Raw genomic sequence first — 26810 nt, forward strand, 5'->3', positions numbered from 1 at the left:
GTAGCTGGAAAAAGGTGGTGGGCAGGGTGCGGGGGATCCGAAGAGTATTTTCTGTGCCCTTGTCTTGATTCTTGCAGTGTGCAAGTCTACAAGAGTGGGTAGGGCGGTGCCAATGATTTTTTCCGCCGTCCTAACTGTCCGTTGAAGTGGGATTTTGTCCTTTTTTGTGGCGGCCCCAAACCAAACCCTGATGGAAGGACACAGGATTGATTCGATGACTGCCGTGTAGAACTGATGTAGCACCTCCTGTGGCAGGCAATGCTTCCTCAGCAGCCTCAGGAAGTACATCCTCTGCTGGGCCCTTTACAGGATGGAGATGGTGTTGACTTCCCACTTCATGTCCATGGACACTGTGATTCCCAGGAACTTGAAGGTCTCGACGGTTGACACAGGGCAGTTGGATAGTGTGAGGGGCAACTGTGGAGAAGGATGTTTCCTGAAGTCCACGATCATCTCTACAGTCTTCAGCGTGTTCAGCCCGAGGTTTTGTCGGCTGCACCAGAGCTCCAGCTGCTCCACTGGTTGTCAGTACGCAGACTCATCGCTGTCTTTGATGAGACCGATGACTGGGGTGTCGTCTGCGAACTTTATGAGTTTGACAGCTGGACTTGTTGAGGTGCAATCGTTTGTGTAGACGGAGAAGAGCAGTGGAGAGAGGACACATCCCTGTGGGGCTCCAGTGCTAGTGGTGCGTGTTGATGATGCTGTTGCTCCCAGTCTAACCAGTTGTGTCCGTCCCATCAGGAAGCTGAGGATCCACTGGCAGATCATAGGGGACACACCGAGGTGGAGAATTTTGGGGGTGAGGAGTTCTGGGATGATGGTGTTGAACGCAGAGCTGAAATCCACAAACAGGATCCTTGCGTAGGTCCCTGTGCTGTCGAGGTGCAGCGGTTTTGATGGAGGGGCACATCAACCCAGGGCTAAAAAGACAGATTCGAAATCTTATTTGACTTTTTATTTCAACAAACTTTGAAAGCATTGTAGTCATAACATTACAGTGATGAGGGAAAAAAACAGTATTAGGAGGGCTAAAATGTCTGCAAGCGTAACAATACGCCATGTCCATCTGTTGAGAATATTCAAGCCAGGGGTTGATATGGTACCAGCCTGCCTTGAAGCTGCTTCTCCTGTCCCCCATCAGGGTCCTGGGAAACTGTTTTAGGTCTGTCTGCATTGGCGGATCCTCTTTACATCAACTGATGTCTGTGGACAAAGACAAACCAAAGATATGTAAACACAAGTTTTGCATGGACACAGCATATTCACAAACCAAAACCAAACATACACAATTGTCTACAATGATTGTAGACATATAGCATCAATCAATTGTACACAATTGATGCTATTTATTAATTGTATTCATTATTGTTTTAATTGTATTAAATAAATATAAATGAATACATTCTCAAGCCTGACCGGGGACAAAAATTGCAAATACTCTGAAGCGAGATGTTTTACATGCATACAATTATCCAAATTTTAAAAGGCAATGTCTTATATATTGTATCCTGTTAAATAAAAATGTAAATAAAAAGGAGACGAAAAAAGTTATACACACACACACACACACACACACACACACACACAAAGAACAGGATCGTGTTCTTTTCAGCATCACATACCTGATGGTCCAGTGCTTGTTGAAGCGCATATATCCTTTGTCTGTGTCTCACACTCCACTTCTATTGCAGTCTCGTTCCACCTTTCGCGTCGGCGACTCGGCGCGACTGCGTCATCTACGCTCGGAGTGGGGGCCGTAGGGGGGTACAGGATCAGTGCTACAGGGGCACTGGCCCCCATTGCCACCCCCCCCCCCCTCCCAGAACTGCCACTGGATGGCATTCTCTAGTTTGTGATTGCTTTCATGCCATTCCATACAGATGCAGAGTCGTTAGCAGAGAACTGGTTTTTCAGCCTCTCTGCATAGCTTCTCTTAGGGATGTTAATTTCCTTTGTCAATTGGTTTCGGGCTTGTTTGTACAGTGCCCGATCTCCACTTCTAAATGTGGCCTCTTTCTCTTTCCTGAGTTGCCTTAGTTTGGGAGTAAACCATGGCTTGTTATTGTTGAAGGAGCGGAAGGACTTCGTTGGTACACACGTCTGATGTGTACCAACGAAACTGATGTATGATGTTACAGTGTCTGTGTATTCATCCAGTGTTCCTGTTGAAGTTTCAAAGACGCCCCAATCAGGGCAGTTTAAGCATTCTTGATGAGGTAGCTTTGCTTCATCTGTTCTTTTTTTCACAGTCTTAACAACCGGTTTAACACATTTGAGGTTCTGTCTGTATGTAGGTATTAAGTGGATTAAATTTTGGTCAGAAAGACCCAATGCTGCATGGGCGATCGATCGGGATAAATTTTTGATTGTTGTATAGCAGTGGTCTAGAATGTTGCCTTCTCTGGTAGTGCTTATATCTGGGAAGATCACGGTTAAGATGTGCTCTATCAAAATCGCCCAAAATGATCAGGGGTGACTGGGTATTTTAGTTCGAGTTTGTTCACTTGCTCAGCTCGCGTTTGTATCGCCGTGTTAGCGTTAGCTTGTGGTGCAATGTAAACACCGACTAGTAAAAAGGAGGTGAACTCACGTGGCGAGTAGAATGGATTGCAGTTTAAAGACAGCGACTCCAGGTCCGGGCTGGAATGTGCGTCGGAGCTTCGTGACATCAGTGCACCATTCTTCGTTGATATAGAAGCAAATCCCACCACCTTTCGATTGCCCTCATAGCTCCGTGTCGCGGTCGGCTCGGAGAAGGCGGAAGCCGGGTAGATGTAGTGCGGAATCAGGGTGGCGGTCATTAAGCCAGGTTTCAGTGAAGCAGAGCGCAGCAGAACTGCAAAGATTTTATTGGTCTTTGTGAGGAGAAGAAGTTTATCCATCTTGTTTGGCAGAGATCATAGATTAGCAAGATGGATCGATGGAAGCGAGGTTCGAAATCCACGCTGCCGGATCATGACGATCACACCGGCTTGCTTCCCCTCCTCCGGCGGCGTTTCCATGCTCTGTAAAGAGCAGCCGCTCCGCTTGCGATTAGCTCCGAAAAACCTTGTGGATTTTCGTGTGCTGGTGAAAAAAGACAGAGCGTAGACACCCCGATGCTAAGGAACTTTTCCCTCGTGTAAGTAAGCCGTTCAGGGTCGAATTTTTGTGTATTAAACCCTTTTTGCTACGGAGACCTTGTTTGGTGTCTGCACTTCTGGGATCCCAACTTTAGTTCGGCTTGCCCGGATGTGACCGAATACTTCAGCCAATAGGGATCCCGCAGACCTCAACAAGGTTATGACAGCCTTGACCAGCCAAGGACAACTGGTGGGTCAGCAGGAACAAGCGCTCGCGGAACTCAGCACGGTCTCCCTGATGGCCCCTCGACTCGAAATTTTGGGTTCACCGGCGGAGCGGGAACCCAATATCCCACACCCACCGCGTTATGGTGGTGAACTGGGGCTCGGTGAACAATTTCTTCACCGATGCTCGTTGGTGTTCGACCAACAACCATACAGCTATGCCAAGGATAAAACCAAGGTGGCGTTCATTATGAGTCTGTTGACTGGTCAGGCGGCGTCATGGGCGTTGGAAGTGAGCAATGCTAAACCGGCCTTCAGTCTTCCTTCCCTGATTTTGTGGCAGAATTTCGACGGGTCTTCCACCATCCTGTGATGGGAAGAGAGGCCGAAGGTCGGTTACTAGAGTATCGGCAAGGAAAGCAATCAGTGGCCGAACACTCTATTAATTTTCGTATTTTGGCAGCCCGTAGCAGTTACGGGGACCGCGCCCTGTGTGGTTCGTTTCACCGCAGGTTAAGTGTTGCTTTAAAGGATGAACTGGCTACCCGCGATGATAGCACCAACCTGGAGGAGCTCATCAGTCTGGCCCTCGTCGTGGACAACCGCATGCGGGAGCGTGAGAGGGAACGCATGGACGAACAAGGAACTCCCCGTTTTCAACCCCAACATGCGGGCAGTCGGCCGGCTGAACACGAGTCCAGGCGACCATCCGGACCCGCGCGTCATTTGTGTTCCGGCCCAGCCGACGCAGAGGACGAGCCCCTGCAGCTGGTAGGAGGACGTGTCCAGGGCAGGACTTCCCAAGAGACTCGAGTTGCGTCTGGCTGGCACCTCGAGCATGTTGGGGCCCCGCTTTACGGGACCGTTCGTTGTGGAATCGATCATCAGCCCCGTCTCCGTCAAGCTCCGGCTGCCACCTACCCTGAAGGTTCACCCAGTCTTCCATGTTTCCCTGCTTAAGCCGGTGGCCACCAGTCCCTTGGCTCCGCCGCCCACCTCGCCTCCTCCTCCACGGATTATCGATGGTGACCCGGTGTACACGGTGCGGGAAATTTTGGACTCTCGGCGCAGGGGTAAGGGGTTCCAGTATCTGGTCGACTGGGAGGGCTACGGCCCGGAGGGTCAGCAATGGGCCCCCCGCTCCTGGATCTTGGACCCGTCCCTTCCCCGCTCTTTCCACGCTGTGCACCCATCGAAGCCGGGTGGTCCGCCAGGAGGCGTCCGTTGAGGGGGGGTACTGTCACGGTTCTGTGTCAGTCTGGCCAGCAGGTGGCATTAGTGGACTTTCTGTGCACACCTGCTGCCAATCTATCATTATTCTCACTCTGTATTTAAGGAGCCCTCTGCTGTGCACATGTTGCTGGAGTATTTGCATTTTGCCTTGCTGCTTCCTTGCTCATAGACTGCTTTTGCTATAGACCTCGTCGTGTTTCGCTTTTTGAACTCTCGGTACCAAGTATTTTGTAAGTATGATTTTTGGTTTGTGATTTGGCTTTTGCTTGCGTGTAGTTGTTACATTGTTTTTTGTTTGCCTTTGTGGTTCTTATTTTCCCCCAGTTGCCTTTGGTGCAAGCGCTTTTTGTTATTCGTTTTTGTGCCCTCTGGTCCTTGTTTTGACCAGCACTTTGTTACTATTTTGTCAGTGCGAATTTTTGTGTATTAAACCCTTTTTGCTACGGAGACCTTGTTTGGTGTCTGCACTTCTGGGATCCCAACTTCAGTTCGGCTTGCCCGGACGTCAAAGAAGCATTCTGTTGATCTTTTATCGAGCAACCACTGAGTCAGTCCTGCGCTTTGGAATAACCCAGGGGTGTCCAAAGTTGGTCCTCAAGGGCCGCTGTCCTGCATATTTTCCAGCTCTTCCAGGAGCAACCAGCTCTGACCCACAGGATGTACTTTGTGTGATACAGTAACCAACAGACGAAATAATGCATGTTAAAAATTAGACTTTAATGATTTTGTCATGGTACAAAGAGCATCACACTGTGTATTGACGTTGCACGCTAGTAAAAAAATTGTGAAGGAATGGCCAATCTGCAATCTTTTTTATCCTATGTATAAAAAGTATCAGTATCAAAGGGAGCTCGTCCAATCAGAGCAGTCTTTCTTATCAAAAAGTTTACACAGAGCAGCATTTTCCTCCCATTAAATGAATCCGTATCATCCTCATCGTTGTCTTGTTGATAAAATACACACCATAAATCTTCAGCATCATGACACACATGCAAACTCAATAGTGTTCAAATTTCAAGACAAGCTGAAAACAAACAAAGAAAGAAGCCACACATCATAAATATCAGAAAAACAGTCTTCATCATCATCACGGTTATCAAGTTTGACTGACAGTTTTGTTTTCATAAAAAAAGCTTAGTAAAGACAAGATAATTCATCCATTATCTGAACCGGTTATGTACATTAAAACCCAGCATGAAAACACTGATAAGGTCACATGACACATCATTATGTGATCTAATTAAAAATAGCTGTGAACTCATCATCATCGCTATTATTATTAATGTTATTGCTTCTTTCTGTTTGCGGACATGGACTTCAGTCACTACAGCTGCTTGATAGATAAGATAAAGATTACATGATTTACAACATGCAAGTGTATTAGCAAATTTGTTCAAATAGCAAGCATAACAGTGTATGTTATAGCATCATACAGCTAAAACTGTTACATTATAGCATCAGTAAAAGACAGTTAACATAAAAGCTGACAGACTGAGTTTGAGATATTTTTGTTTAAGATCTACCTTTAGTGTACAGAGCCAGCATACAAAGCCATTTGCTGAATCACAATAACACTCATACTGTAAGCATGGGATGTCAGAACAACGAGTAAAACTCTGTAAGCTCATTCTTAGCCTTTTGTGTTTTCCCAGTGCTTTTTTTAAAAACATTGCTGCAGTCACAGCATCATCTAGCTGCAAGAGTGAAGGCAGGGCTGGGATAAATCGGGCTTAAATATGTTTGGAGTACATACACACAATTAAGTTAATAAGCAAATAACACAAAGCAGGTCCGAGTTCAATGGGATCTATGTTTTGTGGCAGTCTGGTGCCGCAGTGGGAGGTCGTCACATGCACATTGGTGTCAAATCAGTCATACAGATGTTCTTTTTTAATGGTGACTACAGCACAGCTGGACTTGGCCTGGAGTCATTTTGTGTCAAGACACCTGAATGTGCGATCCATGTGTCAATTGTGTTGACTGAATGATTGAATTGTGTTGACTGAATGATACAGGCTGGAGTGTTCGCTCTCAAGCCTCTCAGACACTCCATTCATTATTCACAACACAGTGTCTCCTGAATCACTCACTAACTCCAGAAAGTCTCTTCTTGTCTCTTGACTGCAGCCAGGTGGGGCTGTGGATAGGGTCCATCAGAGGTCATAATGGGCCATCAGAGATCAGTGACCTTGTTCTCCACCAACGCGGCAACCTGCTGCAGTCGATATGCCAACTGCATCTTCTGACCACAGATATCCTCCTCCAGAGACATGATGACCTGAGTAATACCACAACAGGGACACTATGACTCAATAGTGTGTGCACGTGCATGTGTGTGCGTGTGTGTGTCTTAGTTACCTGGTCATAATATTTGTTGACATACTTATAGAGTTCATGAAGTACAACAAGACTGTTCATCTCAGAGGCTAAGCTCTGAAAAGACAAAGCAGAAACAAGAGATCTCATAAGCCCTTCAAATAATAAAAACACAATTTGATATTTTGGATTGTTTATGGGCGGCATGGTGATCGACTTGTTAGTACGCCAACCTCACTGTGCACATATTTAAGCCCAATTTATCCCAGCTGTGCCTTCATTCTTGCAGCTAGATGATGCTGTGACAGCAGCAATGTTAAAAAAAAGCGCTGGGAAAACAGAAATGGCCAAGAATGTATAGACTTAGACTCGGGTTCGGCCTTCCTGTGTGGAGTTTGCATGTTCTCCCCGTGCCTGCGTGGGGTTTCTCCAGGTACTCCGGTTTCCTCCCTCATTCCAAAAACATGCATGGGAGGCTGAGTGAACACTCAAATTTGTCCCTAGGTGTAAGTGTGAGCGCGGCTGGTTGTTTGTCTCTGTGTGCCCTGCGATTGGCTGGCAACTGGTTCAGGGTATCCCCCGCCGACTGAATAATATGTCTACTGTAAACAGTACTGTAACACCTTATGAATATGTAATTTAATGATACAAAATTAAGAAGAAAAACACCCAAAAATCTGTTATAGTTTTTTAATTTTGTTGTAAAGCAACATTCAAATTTTCTATCCATTCGTGAAAAAAGAATTAATAGAAAATAAAAGTATTGATTAGTAAATTTTTAGCTGATTTAAATTGGAATTTAAATCAATGATTTTTGAAATCAAACAATCCTAATCCCAAAGACACTTTATACTGTACAGTACTGTACAGTAGCCAATGTACGGTTGTGCACAAAGAGAAAAAAGGGAAAAAAAATTACGATCGGCATTCACTTTCACAGACATAAATTTCTTGGATGATGCCTTTTGTTTTGCTTCCTCCATCTTTCATTTTGATCACTTTTACCTTCTCTTCCAGCGTCAGAGCTCTTATTGTCTTAGTTGGTTGGCATCCAAAGATCGTTTTTTTAGCCATTTTAGCAATGCAATTAAATATATCCTGGACTACCGCCTATGTGTAAACCAGTATGGTCGTTGCTGTTGCAGTTTTGGAGTAAAGCAGTAGGAGTCGTTGTGGGCTCAGGTTGGATTAGACTTTTGCGGAAGGCTTGTTTTCATTGTACGGTGAACTCTTCTACAACGAAATCATGTTTGCAGCAAGACCTTTTTGACAACGGGATTTTTCACTGTAGTAAATTTGATCACAGTGCCCCGAGTGCTCTGACCACCACAGGCACGACTGTCACCTTTACCTTCCAGGCTCTCTCCAGCTCCTCTCTGAGCCCTTGGTATTTCTCGAGTTTCTCATGTTCCTTCTTCCTGATGTTTCCATCACTTGGGACTGCTACATCCACTGCAACGGCTTTCCTCTGCCCTTTATCTATGATCACGATATCTGGTTGGTTCGCCATTACCATCTTGTTAGTCTGGATCTGGAAGTCCCAGAGGATCTTTGCTCTGTCATTCTCCACCACCTTCGGAGGTGTTTCCCATTTTGATCTTGGGGTTTCCAGTCCATACTCGCACAGATGTTTCGGTAGACTATGCCAGCCACCTGGTTATGGCGTTCCATGTAGGCTTTCCCTGCCAGCATCTTACACCCTGCAGTTATGTGTTGGATCGTCTCAGGTGCCTCTTTGCAACACCTACACCTTGGGTCTTGTCTGGTGTGGTATATCTGGGCCTCGATGGCTCTGGTGCTCAAGGCCTGCTCCTGAGCAGCCAGGATGAGTGCCTCTGTGCTGTCCTTCAGGCCAGCCCTCTCTAGCCACTGATAGGACTTCTTGAGATCAGCCACTTCAGTTATGGTCCGGTGGTACATCCCGTGGAGGGGCTTGTCCTCCCATGATGGTCCCTCTTCCAGCGCCTCATCTTCTGTTCCCCATTGTCTGAGACTTTCTGTGAGTACGTCATCCGTTGGAGCCTTCTCCTTGATGTATTCATGGAGCTTGGATGTTTCATCCTGGACAGTGGCTCTCACACTCACTGTACGCATCCTTTCGGCTTGCGTACAGTCTCAGGGTGCTGGATTTGGGATGGACCCCTCCATGCATGGTTAGGAGCTTTCGGGTCTTAACGTCCGTGGTCTGAATCTCTTCCTTTGGCCACCTTATTATTCCTGCAGGGTATCTGATCACTGGCAGGGCATACTGTAGCTGTTTATTGCCCGGGTCTTATTCTTGCCATTGAGCTGGCTTCTTAGGACTTGCCTCACTCGCTGGAGGTATTTGGCCGTAGCCGCTTTCCTTGTTGCCAGTTCGAGGTTGCCATTGGCTTGTGGTATACCAAGGTACTTGTAGCTGTCCTCAATGTCTGCTATTGTTCCTTCAGGGAGTGAGACCCCTTCAGTGCGGACTACCCTTCCTCTCTTAGTCACCATCCGACTACATTTCTCAAGCCTGAATATCAGTCACCTCGTCTACATGGATATATATATATATATATATATATATATATATATATATATATATATATATATATATATATATATATATATATATATATATATATATAAGCGCTTTGTTACAGCTGCCGCTGTTGTGAAAGCGCTATATAAATCAGCATGTATTGTATTGTATATATATAATATATATATATATATATATATATATATATATATATATATATATATATATATGTACAGTATACACACACACACACATTCATTTTGTTGCTCTCACAAGAATTGCGTTGTTCAACGCCAAGTCGTTGACACAAAACATATATCCTAAGGGAGTTTTTCCTTTCCAACGACCTGTATTTCCTCTGTCTGATTGAGACTTAGACATGTACCAGTATTAATTTAATTGACTGTGCCATCTTGGACTCCTCGAGTACTCCCGGACATGGTGCACTAACGGTGAGTGTATTTAAAAAAATTTTTAATGCAAAGGGTGTATATTTACCAAATCAATCAACCGCTTTGAAGAAACTTTCTTTGAAGTAGGATATGCTGACTCTTTCCTCTGCACAGTCATTTACCATTCTCCTAGATACAATAAGGACTTTTTGAAGGAATTTTCAAATCTTCTAGCCAAATCAGGCTTAAGTATGATCATTCCACCTCAAGGGGGATTTTAATACTCATGTGTATTGTCCTGAAAAACCACTGGCAAAGGACTTTTCAAGGCTTATTGATTCCTTTAATTTTTTTTGCAGTATGTAACTAACCCAACACATGAATAAGGGCATACTTTAGACCTAGTACTATTGATCGACCTGTGTCAAACTTGAAAGTCTTGGACAATGTGATTTCCTATCATATGACAGATTTCTTTGATGTTGTGTTGCTCCGGAGTGCAGCCATCGGATTTTTAACCATCTGGTTGGTTCTCTGAAGCCTTTGATGAGCTTTGCATTCCTTCTTCAAACATGAAGGAAGTCAGCTCTTGGTTAGACTCATCCTGCCGCGCTATACTGGATTGGGTGGCTCCTTTAAAAAGTGTGTGGTCAAAAGCTAGACCCAAGCCTTGGTTGAATGGCAGAACCTGCGCAGCTCAGCAGTAGTGCCATCGTGGCCATCGTGGAAAAAAGATAGACTGTAGGTTTCTTATAAACTCTGCAAAGACTGCTGGCGTAACTGCCAGATTACAGTTAAAGGGCCAAAAGAAAACATTTATCGGCCATAATTCAGGCTCACCATCACGACCCATCTGTACTATTTAAAATTATTGATTCTGTGTTTAAACTCCTCACCCTATTTGCTCACTCTTCACCTGAATGCGGTAGATAATTGCATTTTCTTATTGATAAAGCTTTTACCGCTGGGACCCTCTGTCCATGTTCTGGTACCCAGCGGTGTTAAATTATTTTTAGACTGTTTCTTTGAATGATTATTTGCATTGTCTAATTTACAAGTGTTAAACTCAAGGGCCCGGGGCTCAGATCCGGCCCGCCATGCCATTTAATGTGGCCCACAAAGCAAATCATTTGATTATGCTTTTTAAAAGCATAATCAAATGTTTCAAATGTTTCAGGACAACATTTCCTTGTTGTCCTGAATTATGAAATTGTCATGTGTAATAAATAACGGGGAGATTTAACAATAATTTTGTTGTCCTGTTGACACACGCTTAACAGTAATTCAACAAGCAACACACACACAACTCAAAAATAGTAATCTTTCAGTTTGTTTTGTACACGTAATAGGACAATGAGATGATTAAGCACTTATTCAGTTTCACTGTCGTAACGACCCTCGGAGTGAAGATGTAACTCCAAAGTGGCCCACGACAAAAATGAGTTTGATACCCCTGGTCGAACGGATTCATCAATGCATAGCCCAATAAGCACAATCGTCTTTAAACGGACAATTGTTCATAGATACTGCATTTCAGTGTTATTTGAATGGTTAAAAAAATGCTACGAGGGTTTAAATTGCTGTGTTCATTCCTTGTGACCACCCAGCAATGCCAAATGGGAATCAAAGTAGCATCCTGCTGAGGAAATTTAGTTTATTATTTGGTTATTCAACTCAACTCAACTGTATTTATAGGACACTTTTAAATAGTCATTGCATAATAAATCGCATAAATCGATAAATCGTAGTGCTATTTACAATTGTCTTTCACATCATTTAATTATTATTATTATTATTGTTGTTATTTTTATTCAGCAGCCCGACAGCAGTCGGTAGGAACGAGCGTCGGTATCTCGCCTTCTTGCAGCGCGGGTGTAACAGTCTCTGGCTGAAGGAGCTACCAAGTGCTGTCAGGGCGGGCTGGAGGGGTGGGAGGGACTAGCTTTTAGCTTAGTTAGCATCCTTCTGTTGCCCACCTCCTCCAGAGTGTCAAGTGGACCAGTCGCTCCAGTCTCTTTTGTCCCGGGCTGAGATGCTGCCTGACCAGCAGACAATGCCATAATGGATGGCCGAGGCCACCACCGAGTTATAGAAAGTCTTAAGGAGCGACCCCTGAACCCCAAAAGACCTCAGTTTCCTGAGTAGGAAGAGTCAGCTCTGTCCTTTCCTAGTCAGGGTGTCCGTGTTTGTAAACCAGTCCAGTTTGTTGTTCAGAAGAAGACCTAGGTACTTGTAGGAGGTCACCCTCTCTATGTCCATACCCTGGATGTTCATCGGTGCTGGTGAGGACTGTTTCCTGCAGAAATCCACAACCAACTCCTTAGTTTTCCTAGGGTTGATCTGGAGGATATTCTGCTGGCATCAGTCCACAAAGTCCTTTGTCAGTCCCCTGTACTCCCGATCGTCCCCCTCTGTAATGAGGCCAACAATCGCAGTCATCTGACAACTTCTGAAGGTGGCAGTTTGGAGTGCCGTGTCTGAAGTCGGAGGTGTAGAGGATGAACAGGAATGGAGCCAGAACAGTCCCCTGCGGCGCTCCACTGCTGCAGAGAAGCCTGTCAGACTCACAGCTCTCCAACCTCACGTACTGCGGCCGATTTGTGAGGTAGTCTATGATCCATGCTGTGAGATGGTGATCCACTCCGGTGTTCTGCAGTTTGTCTCCCAGTAAGTTGGGCTGGATGGTGTTGAAGGCTGTGGAGAAATCAAAGAACACGATTCTCACAGTGCTCCCAGCCTTCTCCAAGTGTGACAGCACTGAATGGAGGACGTAGATAATGGCGTCTTCCACGCCGATGCCAGGCTGATAGGCAAACTGCAGCGGGCCCACTTTCGACTGCTCACCAGCGGTCGAAGGTGGGCGAGGACGAGTCTCTCCAGCGTCTTCATCAGGTGAGACGTCAGCGCCACCGGTCTGTAGCTGTTCAGCTCCTTATGGTGGGGGGTCTTGGGCACTGGGACCAGGCACGCAATTTTCCACAGCTGTGGAGCTCTGCCCAGCTTCAGGCTCAGGTTGAACATGTGCTGGACAATGTCACACAGCTGGTCAGAGGAGGTCCTGAGGAGCCGGGAACTGATCTTGTCCGGACCTGCTGCGTTCCTCACATTCGTCTTCCTCAGTTGGTTCCTCACCTGCTCTGTTGTGACGGACAGGCAGGAACCAGGTGACAGACTGAGTTGATGAGAGCTGGTCGAAAGAGGAGGGGAAGGAGAAGAAGTCCTCAGTGAGAGTGGTTGCAGTTGGTGGTTGGGGGAAGGGACAGACAACTGGTCGAAACGGTTGAAAAAACGGTTCAGTCCATCTGCCCAGTCCTTGTCCTTCTCAGTCAATGTCTTTGGGCTGTCATGGCCTGAGATGGTTTTCAGGCCCCTCCAGACACCAGTGAGATTGCTGGCCTGTAACTAGTCCTCCAATTTCATCCTGTATATCTTCTTCCACTCAATGATCTTGCTTCTCAGCCGAATCTGCACGGCCTTCAGCTCCTCTGTTTCGCGACAGAAAAGCTCTCTTCTTCTCCTTCAGGAGGACCTTTATGTCGAGATTAATCCATGGTTTGTTGTTGGAAAAACACCGCAGAGTTCTGGTGGTACGGTGTTCTCCTCACAGAAGTTTATGTAGTCCGTGATGGTGTCAGTGAGTGCATCAATGTCCTCCCCATGAACCTCGCTGAAGAGTTCCCACCTGGTTGTCTCGAAGCAGTCCCGCATAACATCTTCAGCTTCCGATTACCATTTCTTGACCATTCTGGTCACAGTTGGCTGCCTGTGCACCAGCGGTTTGTACACAGGCTCGAGAAATACCAAGTTGTGGTCTGCTCTTGCAAGAGGGGGGAAAGGGGTGGGGTTTATATGCCTCCTTGGTATTGGCATAAAACAAGTCCAAAATATTATTGTCTCTAGTGGCACAGGTTATATACTGTGTGAAGGTTGAAAGGGAGGACGACAGAGAGACATGGTTGAAGTCCCCAGACATAATCAGCAGCGCGTTGGGGGACTGTGTTTGCAGCCTGCTCACGACAGTCATCAGGGCATCACACGCTGCATAACCATTAGCCGACAGGGGGATGTACACTGTCACAGCTATGACGTGAGAGAATTCCCTCGGGAGATAATGGGGCCTGAGGCTAATGGCTAGCAGCTCAATGTCCCGGCTGCAGAGTTTGTCTTTGATCGTGATATGCCCTGGATTGCACCATTTGTCATTCACAAAAACAGCCAGTCCCCCACCTTTTCTCTTTCCACTCCCTTCATTCCTGTCCGCACGTATGAGTTGGAAGCCTACCAACTCGGGATGTGTGTCCGGAGTGATCGCTGTTAGCCACGACTCCGTGAGTAGCATTAGACTAGCCTCGCGGTACTCCCTTTGATGTCGCGTTAGCACCGCCAGCTCATCCATCTTGTTAGGGAGCGATCTTACATTCCCCATGATGACGGACGGGAGGACATGTCTACTTTCTCCTCCTTGTGCGGCGCTCCTTCCCGGCTTGACACCCTCGTGTCCTCCTCTTCAACTCGCGTGGGATATCCGGTTTGTCACCGGCCAGTAGCCTGCTGTTAGCCCGCCATGCTAACAGCTAGTCCTTACTGTAAACAATGGAGTTGCGTGTGCTGTCTGGAGCTCTGTTCACAGGATACGAAGATTAAAGCAAATAAAGGAGATGAGCAGAAATGAAGCTGCCCCTCTCCCCCCGTAGGTTTGGGGTACATAACCACACAAAACAAAATGGGAAGAAGAAATAAATAAAGTAAAAGGACGAAAAGAAACTCAAACAGGGATATGAGCTGCTGGAGAGGCAGCCACTCAGGGAGCGCCATCATCAAAAAAAAAAAGATTCATATGTTATTTTAAAGTTTTATACATTGATGGAATATCAGAGGACATTTTTCGTTTGCCCTGCACACCCTTTCAGACGTTAATCACAACACTTTACACGCAGACTTGATGTTTGTTAAACAATGTGTTGCAAATAAGCATGTCCCTCTGTTAGCAGCTATCATGCTTAGCTTGCTTGAAAGGCTTTGATTTAAAGCAAGATGAGTTTATCTGAACACAAACGATTTGAAGAAGTGGCGATCGACAATGTCAACCGAGTAACACACAGTGCCTTTGCTGTCATGAGGCAAAGATTGTTGTGCTGAATGCAGCCAACATCATTCACGCATCCAGACACAAAGTAAAAATAAGACTCGAGGCTCTTAACAGCATGAAAGTCCATCCCAGTTTTTTGCACTTTTTTAAATAGAATTAAGTAATTATATATGATAAGATGTTTTGCTCTCTTATTTTGGGGAATAAACTGGCTTCAGTCTAATTTTGGAAGTTAATATGAGTCTTTCCCTCAAACCAACTTTTCCATTTCATTTCATAACAACTTAGAACAACTGGTTTCAATATGTCAATGTAATAGTCAGATGTTTTTTCATAAAACCATACATTATATTGATGACCAAGAACACTGACTTCGTTTTTTGCTTTTGCGTGTGTCCCTTAAAACATGGCGACCGGAAACTAAGCATTGTAAAATCACTTGAACCACACAGAGTAAATTCAGCATAATGTTGGTCATCACTTGTCTGTAGTGACTAGCCAAGTTGTTTGGAGGTGATAAAGAAGCAACTGCCTATACATTCGGCAAGCCTCCTCGCTGCCCATCTTCAAAGCCCTCCTCAAAACTCACTTGTATTCTTTGGCATTCGACTCAGCATGACTTAGATTTGTTCTTGATTTTACTGTTTGGTGCTTTCTACCACCTTTATTACCGATTTGTCTTACTGTTTATTGTGCATGTTAAATTGTTCCATGTACAGCACTTTGTATGCAGCGATGGCTGTTTGAAAGTGCTCTATAAATACTGTTGACTTGACTTGACTTGATATACTGTACATACTGAGCCAAACGTAGTGCTCTATAAATACTGTTGACTTGACTTGACTTGATATACTGTGCATACTGAGCCAAACGTAGTTGAAATACGATATCCTTTATTTGTCCCACATGTTCTGCTTCTTTAGTTTCACTCACCCCAGACAGTTCAGTCAGAGTAGAGTTCATCTCCTGGTAACAGCCGGAAGCGGCACTGTGGATGTCACTGTAATACCTGCACGCACACACACACACACACACACACACACACACACACACACACACACACACACACACACACGCACACACACACACACACACACACACACACACACACACACACACGCCAGTGATCCCGAGGCAGTGCAGCAGACGTGAAAAATATTATGAAAACAGTATTGGTTATTCTATATTTACTGGTTGTAGCATGGTAACTTTAGGAATAAAACATTCGTCACAATGTGCAGTAATGCTAATGTTAACTGTTGGTAGAACTAATGATGACGTGTGTTCGATTCTTTCATCAAATTGATTGTAGATTACATATGCATCGTTTTGGGAAGAGGATGTCAACCCAAATCAATACTTACCTGTATTCATGACTACCAGTAAATCAATCTTTGCAGTGCGAGATTGGAAAAAATACTAGATTTTGTGGTATCCTGTATTCATGATGCCATCTGAGTGCAACATATTTTGATCCATTTATTTTATTGAATAAATCTGGAGTACACAGCTAATGTGTGAACTGAATGTTCATTGTTAATGCATAGTTTTCAAACATTTACCCTTGAAACATTATACTTTTGAGTTTCAGAATTCTTGATTATGAATATCCATCAAAATAGAAAAATGGGTTCCCATTATGAACGTTTACGGAACCCAAAATTAGTTACCGTGGTTTCCCATTGGGTAATCCAACGGAACCGAAAAATGGTTCCCGTGAATTTCCAAAATCCTCAGGCCTGCTACTGAATTATTTTTCAGTAGCTTACGTACTTTTCTGATCAGCGAGTCCCTGGGACTCGCTGGTGGTAAACTGTAAAATTATCACTGAGGCTACAACACATTTTAGGATAGTTCAGTAAAACAATAAAACTTGAACAAATCTGTTTTCTGAGCCAGTTAAAACATTTTACTTTATGACTGTAACTCAACACAAGAATGGAGTGTCTTCACCCATTGAAAAGTTGAAAAGTTTACTTTGAGACTGGCATAAAATATATAACATTAACTCAGTGTTTGCCAGTAAACACCGTCTTAGAGTCCTTAATCCGTTTGGGAAACTGGGAAAAAATCAAAGGTTAAAAACCTTTCATTCTATTTTTTTGGGAAAGGGGCTGTTTGGGAATCAGAATACCTTGGAGGCAATCATGAAGGACTATGTAATGCTTCCTGCAGTGAACAGAGGGGCCCTGCAGTGAACAGAGGGCCCTCAAGTGGAGAAGATGGAGATGAAAAAAGACAAAGGGGGCATAGAATTTACTCAACAACATAAAAATGCAATTAACAACATAGAGATTGGAGTAATTACCACTAGAATTGCCAAACTGACCAGGAAATACATGAAAGAATGTTGTGTTATTCCACCGCCCCCCCAAATTATTCATCCTTTATCTTTTTTTTCCCATGTCCTCTTAAAATCTCTGTATGACTGCAAATCACTGCAAAAACATAAATTGTCGATGATGTGCAATCTGACTTCTTCAAGTACGGCTTTGTGAATGGGGGACACAAGGCACAGCCAACTGCCTATAGTGTGAATTGTGTGCTAAATGCTCGCCAAAAAACCCATGGTAACTCACCTCTCCACCAGCTGTTTATATCGGGGGATTTCCCGGGCGTAGAGCAACTTGTTGACTGGAGAATCCTGATTGGACAGAAAGCAATCACATGGTTTTACATGTTAGGCAACCACAAAGTCGAGCATGAAAGGCCACACGAGTGACGTACCCGCCCCACTTTGTGCTCTGATGTGGTGCAGGCATCAATAAAGGTCTGAGCAATGACAGATAGCACAGCATCAATACTGTCCGTCACCTGGACATCCAACACAAACTGAGGGTTCTTCAAGATATTCACCCAGAACCTGAGAGGGAGACTGGTTGTGCAGGAACAAAGCCAAGTTAGACATACAGACATACAGACAGGTTGGCTGCCCAAGTGATTAGTTGGTGTCTTACCTGTTGGTCTTCCATATGTGGACAGTCTCTGGGTCATCAATGCCGTGTTTCTCTGCCATGTCATCCAGGAAGTCAAAAAAAAACCTGACAGCAATAGGAGGAGGACGCTTTGTGCTCAGAATGGCTACAAAGATGTCATCCACAAACTTCTGCAGAGTTCCCTATACACACACGTAGACAAGTATGTCAGGACATCAGGACACATGAAGACCTAAGTACAACCTTTAGGGACAATAGTCTGGTCATTAAATATCTTAGGCCAGGTACACACATTAGGATTTTCTTAAACATTGTTTATCTTTGGCAGAACCCACACATAAACAGGTGTTTTCAAACAAGTTTTTTTTCGAATGAACATTTGTAGTATGTCACATTTTTGAGAAAAGGCAATTTGTCTGACAAAAGAGTATTTGACGATAACTTTGAATGCTTATTGAGGACAAGAAATGTTCCTCACGTGGATTCTCCAACTTTGTTTCTTTCGTTTCCCTGAAAGGTGACCCGGAAGTACATATACAAACATAAAAAATGTATCCCCTCACAAAAAACATTGGGTGATATCACAATCATGATTTAAAGTTTTTTTCGTGTCGTATGGGGAGAACCCACGTTTTTACAAAATGACATTCGGTAGCCCCCCGAAGACAACTGGCCTACCGCCTCTAGTACTCCCGTGACCTGGGTGAGGGAGAATAAGCAGATATTACTTTGTTGAATGACGTTTCCTCGTTGGTCAGTCAGTCACTTCATTAGCTGACTACATTCTGTTGTATAATTGACCACATTCTGTCACATCACAGTTTGCGGAGTCAACTTGCTCAGGAGAAAGAACTTGGCTTCTCCCTGACACATGGAGTGTCCCACTGGTTCTGGACCCTATTATAGCAACAACTGAACGCACATATAAGGATAATCTTATGAGACAATCTTATGGGACATAAGTTTGTCAAACGTTTGACATCCATGGTCGGGAAAAGACCAGATCTGCACAAAAACAGCCTGATTGCCTGAATGTGTGTGCCCAGCCTAAGATTAAACTGCTCTGAAAATGACAGTTGTCTGGGAAAGACATTCACACACACCATTACCTTCATAGAGAGGAGTCTGGTCAGGTAAATCTCAGGTATGGCCTTGGCTCGTTCTCTTTCCTTCATGCTGCTCTTTCTGTGTTTGGGAATCTCCAGGTCTTCACTGCTTTTCACAAGATGCCACAATCTAAGTCCCTCCTCTTCTTCACTCTCCAACATTGTTGTTTCTACATCAAAAAGACATTCCACTTAGTTCTTAGTCCCATAAGTTCAAAATGTGCCGCACAGGCTCTTACTCTCTCCAGTCTGGAACACCTGATTCACTTGAGTGTCACAAGAAGTCTTTGAACGCGGGACAAGAGCGACTGTGGCTCCATCTGGAACCTGAAGAAGCAGAAGAAAATATATAGAGAACGAAGCCATCTCACTGAAAACCACTCAGAAGGGAAAATTATTACCTTGTAATGTTGCAGCGTGTTGAGTCGTTTCCAGCAATCTTGAATTACAGCTGTGACATCATCATCTGACAGAGTCAGGTGTCCCGCCTGACCTGAACGCCACTCTTATCAATCAAACAAGGAAAGGTGGGTGGTTAGAAGCAGTGGCCAATCATTGGTTTGACTAACGGCTGAGACAGGTTTTCACCCAAATCGAGGCTGTCTGCTATTGGTCTCTGAGAGAATGGGACTCCTCTGTAGACCTGGTCCAGGATCTTGTCCTTCACCTGACCACAGGCACACAGTGAAATGGGCGATTGTTAAACCAGCTACAGCTAAATCGCTGAGGGTGAGACGGAAGGACTTTAAGGTATATATATATATTAAGGGTGTGGAAAATAATCGATATTAATCGATACATCGATGCGCACGTCCGCGATCCGAGTGCATCGGCTCATTCACTGGGTACGACGCGATTGACGGGTGAAATCGCGATTCATCACGATGCATTGATGGGTATCGGTGAAATCGCGATTCATCACGATGCATTGATGGGTATCGGTAAAATCCGATTCAATCGCCGTTTTATTCATGTTAAACGTCACATATCTGCCCTTTCGTAGGCGCAATGAATGCACCATCATTGCTTTGCGTTTTGTGTTTAATACGGACGGTAGCCGTGCGTCACATACAGTCCAGTACACAACGAGCGAAACATTATGGAAGTTAGCGCACGCAGCAGCAAGGAAACTACTATATTTAATGCAGCCGCAACATTCAAATCTTATGTTTGGAAATACTACGGCTTCGAAAAGAAAGACGGAAAGCTTGATAAAACCTCCGAAATTTGCAAGGAATGTCGCACTAAGAAGCCATACAACGGCAGCACCACAAATATGCAGACCCACTTAAACCGATGGCACCAGATCACCGACAAGTTTCCCTCCCGCTTCCCCGCCCAGTTCCTCGTCGGACACCGGAGAAACTCTTGGTAAACCAGGTCAGGATCAGAAAAAAATTGCCTCTTATTTTGGGAGTCCCCTTGCAACTCACTGTGGCCGCGCAATGGCTATAACTAAGGCCACTGCTTATTTCATATGCAAAGACCTCCAGCCTTAGCGTGGTGGACAACGAGGGTTTCAGACAGCTCGTGCACGTTTTGGAACCCAGGTATAAAATACCAGACAGGTCTGTGTTCACTTACAAACATATTCCCGATGTGTACAACAAAGTGAGAAGTGAGATTACTGTGTCGCTGAACAGTGCGCAAAGAGTTGCACTTACAGTGGATGGGTGGACATCTTGCGCTATAGATTTTTATATATATATATATATATATATATATATATACATATATATGAATATTTCATATATATATATATATATATAAATATTTCATATATATATATATATATATATATATATATGAATATTTCATATAAGACACTCAGTGAGAGTCTGTTTGTGTTTACACTATAGCAACAGCTGTGAGTCTTAGGTGCCAAATTGTTTACATTTTCTTTGCACAAAACCCAATTGTGAAAGGGCTTAAATAAGTTGTTTTACAAGTTCTACTCTTTATAAGGAATAAAGTGGTATCCTTTTTGTAATACCATATTGAATTCCATCTTTTTAAAAGCTTTTTTTCTTTGCTTATTTGCATCATGTTTAATTGCACAATATCGCAACAAATTGCATTGTATCGTATCGGATCGCATTGATTTCAACTTAATGTGTATCGAATCGTATCGCATCGTGACGACGGTGAAACGTATCGCATCGTATCGCCAGAAAATTCCATGTATCGTTTAAGTATCGCATCGCTGGCAGTGGATCGTGATGTGTATCGAATCGTCCTCAGTGCTGAGATTCACATCCCTAATATATATATATATATATATATATATATATATATATATATATATGGCGGCCCGGTAGTCCAGTGGTTAGCACGTTGGTTTCACAGTGCGGAGGTACCGGGTTCGATTCCAGCTCCGGCCTCCCTGTGTGGAGTTTGCATGTTCTCCCCGGGCCTGCGTGGGTTTTCTCCGGGTGCTCCGGTTTCCTCCCACATTCCAAAAATATGTGTGGCAGGCTGATTGAACACTCTAAAGTGTCCCTAGGTATGAGTGTGAGTGCGAATGGTTGTTCGTCTCTGTGTGCCCTGCGATTGGCTGGCAACCGATTCAGGGTGTCCCCCGGCTACTGCCCGAAGACAGCTGGGATAGGCTCCAGCACCCCCCGCGACCCTAGTGAGGAACAAGCGGCTCGGAAGATGAATAAATGAATATATATACATCTCCTTGATGAGGATGTGGAAAACCAGACTTGAAGCCAATGGCAAGCCACTTACGCAAGTGTCCATCAAATGTGGCATATACCAAGGTGATGCTCTCTCCCCACTGCTGTTCTGCATAGGACTGAACCCCCTAAGCCAAGTAATCATCAAGACAGGCTATGGATACCGCCTCAGGACTGGAGCTACAATCAGTCACCTCCTCTACATGGATGACATAAAGCCGTATGCTAAGAGCGAAAGGGACATAGATTCCCTGATCCACACAACCAGGATCTACAGCAGCGACATAGGGATGTCATTCGGGCTTGAAAAATGTAGTCGGATGGTGACCAAGAGAGGAAAGGTAGTCCGCACTGAAGGGGTCTCACTCCCTGAAGGAACAATAGGAGACATTGAGGACAGCTACAAGTACCTTGGTATACCACAAACCAATGGCAACCTCGAACTGGCAACAAGGAAAGCGGCTACGGCCAAATACCTCCAGCGAGTGAGGCAAGTCCTAAGAAGCCAGCTCAATGGCACGAATAAGACTCGGGCAATAAACTGCTATGCCCTGCCAGTGATCAGATACGCTGCAGGAATAATAAGGTGGCCAAAAGAAGAGATTCGGACCATGGACGGTAAGACCCGAAAGCTCCTAACCATGCATGGAGGGTTCCATCCCAAATCCAGCACCCTGAGACTGTACGCAAGCCGAAATGAAGGAGCCTGGGGACTAGTGAGTGTGAGAGCCACTGTCCAGGATGAAACATCCAAGCCCATGAATACAGCAAGGAGAAGGCTCCGACGGATGACGTACTCAGAGAATGTCTCAGACAATGGGGAACAAAGGATGAGGCGCTGGAAGAGGGACCATCATGGGAGGACAAGCCCCTACACGGGATGTACCACTGGACCATAACTGAAGTGGCTGATCTCAAGAAGTCCTATCAGTGGCTAGAGAGGGCTAGCCTGAAGGACAGCACAGAGGCACTCATCCTGGCTGGCCCTGAGCACCACAGCCATTGAGGCCCAGATATACCACACCAGAGAAGACCCAAGGTGTAGGTTGTGCAAAGAGGCACCTGAGACGATCCAACACATAACTGCAGGGTGTAAGATGCTGGCAGGGAAAGCCTACATGGAGTGCCATAACCAAGTGGCTGGCATAGTCTGCCGAAACATCGTGCGGAGTATGGATGGAAACCCCAAGGTCAAAATGGGAAACACCTCCGAAGGTGGCGGAGAATGACAGAGCGAATATCCTGTGGGACTTCCAGATCCAGACTGACAAAATGGTCATGGCGAACCAACCAGATACTGTGATCATAGATAAAGGGCAGAGAAAAACAATTGTAGTGGATGTAGCGGTCCCAAGTGATGGAAACATCAGAAAGAAGGAACACGAGAAACTCGAGAAATACCAAAGGATCAGAGAGGAGCTGGAGAGAGCCTGGAAGGTAAAGGTGACATTCGTGCCTGTGGTGGTCGGAGCACTCGGGGCAGTGACCCCCAAATTAGATGAGTGGTTGCAACAGATACCGGGAACAACATCGGACATCTCAGTCCAGAAATGTGCAGTGCTGGGAATAGCAAGTATACTGCGCAGAACGCTCAAGCTTCCTGGTCTCTGGTAGAGGACTCGAGCTGAATGAGGAACGGACACCACCCGAGGGGTGAGATGAGGAAAAAAAATGTATATATTGCATCTGGAAAGCATTTGGCCATTTGCAGCATTTTTACATGCACCGTTTTTGCTTTACGGTGTATTTTTTTTTTTTTTAGTTCGCATTTATGTGGGGGGGGGGGGGTTTGCCTTTTTTTGGCATTCTGCCTGTGTTTGCAGCAATTTGCAGCACATTGATCCTGTTGGCCACCCTATTAAAGAATACCAAAAAAACCCACAATAATTGGTTAACTAAGAGTTATTACATAAAACATGTTTTTTGTAATTCACTTCATTGTTTTCACTTTTATTTAATTAATTGATGAAATAATCAAAACAACAATCAGTTCTAAAAACATTCAATTGTGACAGCTGTATTGTTTATTTATGTTTGTTGTGATGGGCGGCTAATAATGTGGTTCACCTTGTGAATGCACAAGGGTGCACGTGGGCGCACCCTTCTTTAGAAAATCCTGTGCACCTCTTCTCCTCCATTGCTCACCGCGGCTCATTCCCTCAGTTCACTCAGGCCCCGCAGCGCACTGTATTGGTCTCCTCCCGCGCTCTTCTGCCTCCACTTCACCACTACTGACTAAACCGACACCAAGAGCCTCTCTCCCTTCACCCACCCCTGCCTGCTCACTTTGCCCCTTTTTCCTCCGACCACCCTGATTGTTGGCGACTCCATAACCTGAAACCTCCGGTTCTTCAATGCAACAACACACTGCTTACCCGGAGCGACCCGGAGCCATCATCCGCGCAAAACTCCCCAGCCTGCTTCATCCACTCCCAGCATCTGTCCATAGAATTATTGTACATGCTGGCTGTGTTGATCCATCCCACCGGCAGTCAGAAATCACCAAAGGTCCCTTCTACAAACTTCTTCAGTTCCTCAACACTACCGGGAAATCAATTTTCATGAGCAGCCCACTCTCTCCGCACCGTGGCATGGGCATTTTCAGCCGCATTCTTAGCCTTCACATCTGGCTCCAAAATGCATGCAGGACCCACAACATGGGCTTCATTGACAATTTTAATGTATTTCTGCGCCGTCCATCTCTTTTGAAGGCTTATGGTTTTCACCCCAAAAAGCTAGGCAGCCGAATACTGGCAGCAAATGTCCAGCATGCTGTTCACCACTTCACAAGTTGACTAGGCATAAATCGCACACCTGCACCTTCCCCTTCCTCCACTTTACCAACACACAGGCTGCCATAGTCCCCCCTACAGGCCACAGCTGTCACTGTCTCGTCTTGCTGCCATCTATCCCATTCAATCCATCATCACAGCCAATCCCCTCACGACTACAATAACGAGAGAAAATATTTTAAAATGTCAAATCCAAATCTCCACCCACTCTCCCAATCCTCACTGTCTCCCCCACATCACAAAATCCTCAAATTGGCTCTATTTAACACCCGCTCACTCAACATCAAAGCACTCATCTTACACAAATTCATAACTTCACCACCCACATCTAGGGCCACACTCTGGACTTGGTCTGTTCTCCCGGTCTCACCATCGAAAAACTCTCTAACACCAACCTCAACATCTCAAATCACCTGGCTATCACTCTAGACCTCCACCTCCCTAGCGCCCTTCCCAAGGAAAAGCGCACCATATCATTCAGAAACCTCAAATCCATCTCCCCAACTGACCTTTCTACCTCCGTCCTCAACCATCTGTCCATATTACCTCCTCCACTGTTCCATGAACCCCCTGTTCTCACCAACTACGACAACAGCACTCCTCCTGTCTCAATAAACTCGCCCCCATTAAAAACCAAATCTGTCTCCTTCACTTGCTTCACTTGCTCACTTGTTCACCCTGGAACTCCGCAAACTTCAAACCCGAAAACGGCAGCTCAAAAGACTATATAAAAAAAAAATCTGGTTTAACTGTTCATCTCCTCGCCTACTGGATTACGCACACAACACAGCACTGAAAATCACCAATGACCTCCTCCTCTCCTCTGACTCCAGCCTACTCTCCATCCTCATCCTTCTCGACCTTACAGCTGCCTTCGACACCATCAACCACCCCATCCTACTATCTCGCCTGCAATCCCTAAAAATCACCAACAAAGTCCTCACCTGGCTTCGCTCATATCTCAGAAACAGGAATTAATTCATACACATGAACAACTGCTCTTCCTACACTGTGCCATTGTCCCAAGGTGTCCCCCAGGGTTCTCTGCTTGGTCCTCTTCTCTTCATCCTCTACCTTCTACCCCTCAGCCAAATCATTCATCATCATGGTCTCCAGTTCCATTGCTACGCTGATGACGTCCAATTGTACATCTCCACCAAATCATTTACCCCAACAACCTCCTCCACCCTGTCTAACTGTCTTTCAGATAAAATCCTGGATGCAAACAAACGTTCTCACTCTTAACTGCACTAAACCGCAACTGCTAATAATCTGTTCTCGGTCCCTCACCCAAACAACTTTAACCTCACTATCGACAATTGCACCCTGTTCCCATTCTCTCACTGTCGCAACCTCCGTGTCCTTTTTTATAATAACCAATCTTTTGACCAACACATCACCCAAATCACCAAAACTGTTTTCTTCCACCTCAAAAACATTTCTTGTCTCCGCCCGTCACTTTGTTTCAATGCCATTGAAACCCTCATCCATGCATTCATCACCTCCCGCCTTGACAGCGATGGCTGTTTGAAAGTGCTCTATAAATACTGTTGACTTGACTTGACTTGACTACTGCAAGAGCATCCTCTACGATACAACCTCCAAATTCCTCAGTCAACTACAGTACATCTAGAATGCCGCCGCCCATCTACTCACCCACACCCGGACTTGTGATCATATCGCCCCCGTCCTTAAAATCCTACACTGGCTCCTTGTACCCCAGCGTATTCAGTTTAAACTCCTCCTACTCACCTATAAAGAAAGACGCCTTCTCATTAAGGCCACTTCTATCCTGTCTGGAAGAAATCAAAACCTGGATGGCACAAAATTTCTTAAAATTCAACGAAAAGAAGACAGGTGATATTGTTTGGTCCCAGTGGCCCTTGTACATTCCATCCTGTAGACTTGGGCCCCCTGTCTCCTTATCTGAAATCAACGGTCTCAAACTTCACCCTTAAACTGGACAGTGATTTCAAACTCGATCGGCAAATTGGTGCCGTTGTTAAATCCAGCTTCTTTCACCTTAGACAGCTGGCCAAAATAAAACCTCTCCTCTCACATGAACACTTTGAGACAGTAATTCATGCCTTTGTCACATCCCGGCTGGATTACTGCAATGCCCTGTACTTTGGAGTCAGCCAGTCCTCCATTAAGCGCCTTCAGCTGGTCCAGAATGCCACTGCTCACCTCTTGACTGGTACTCGTAACAGGGAGCATATAACTCCTACTCTGGCATCCCTTCACTGGCTCCCCATTCATTTTAGAGTTATTTTCAAGATCCTCCTCTTTGTTTTCAAATCTCTAAATAATCTCGCGCCACCTTACCTCTCTGAGCTCATCCGCCCCTACACACCTGCCCGGTGCCTCAGGTCTGTGGACCAGTCTTTGTTAGAAGTACCAAGAACTAAACTGAGGCTCAGAGGGGATTGAGCCTTTTCTGTTGCTGGTCCCTCTCTCTGGAATGACCTC

The 26810-nt window shown here is 45.2% G+C and overlaps 1 protein-coding gene and 2 long non-coding RNA genes across 4 annotated transcripts in view; all 3 read right to left on the minus strand.

Annotated features, from left to right (window-relative positions):
* Positions 1-943: 943 nt before the first annotated feature.
* Positions 944-1700, minus strand: LOC127596444 (uncharacterized). Its single transcript, XR_007961475.1, has 2 exons — positions 1626-1700; positions 944-1206 (listed from the first exon to the last, which is right to left on the minus strand). It is a non-coding gene; the product is annotated as an uncharacterized LOC127596444 (long non-coding RNA).
* A 3519-nt stretch (positions 1701-5219) lies between these two features.
* plxnb3 (plexin B3) overlaps positions 5220-26810 on the minus strand; it is a 155963-nt gene continuing 134372 nt past the window's right edge. For both annotated transcript variants that reach the window (XM_052058672.1, XM_052058670.1), the window contains 10 exons: positions 19457-19535; positions 19270-19373; positions 19108-19195; positions 18872-19038; positions 17784-17944; positions 17554-17701; positions 17406-17470; positions 15760-15835; positions 6882-6956; positions 5220-6801 (listed from right to left, as the gene is read on the minus strand). In XM_052058672.1, the coding sequence (XP_051914632.1) occupies positions 6697-6801; positions 6882-6956; positions 15760-15835; positions 17406-17470; positions 17554-17701; positions 17784-17944; positions 18872-19038; positions 19108-19195; positions 19270-19373; positions 19457-19535 (1068 nt within the window). In that variant the 3' untranslated portion in view covers positions 5220-6696. The remainder of the gene's footprint in view (positions 6802-6881; positions 6957-15759; positions 15836-17405; positions 17471-17553; positions 17702-17783; positions 17945-18871; positions 19039-19107; positions 19196-19269; positions 19374-19456; positions 19536-26810) is intronic.
* LOC127596453 (uncharacterized) lies at positions 12932-13570 on the minus strand. Its single transcript, XR_007961484.1, has 2 exons — positions 13539-13570; positions 12932-13158 (listed from the first exon to the last, which is right to left on the minus strand). It is a non-coding gene; the product is annotated as an uncharacterized LOC127596453 (long non-coding RNA).

Source organism: Hippocampus zosterae, chromosome 2, assembly GCF_025434085.1.
Source record: "Hippocampus zosterae strain Florida chromosome 2, ASM2543408v3, whole genome shotgun sequence".
NCBI classification, from domain to species: Eukaryota; Metazoa; Chordata; class Actinopteri; order Syngnathiformes; family Syngnathidae; genus Hippocampus; species Hippocampus zosterae.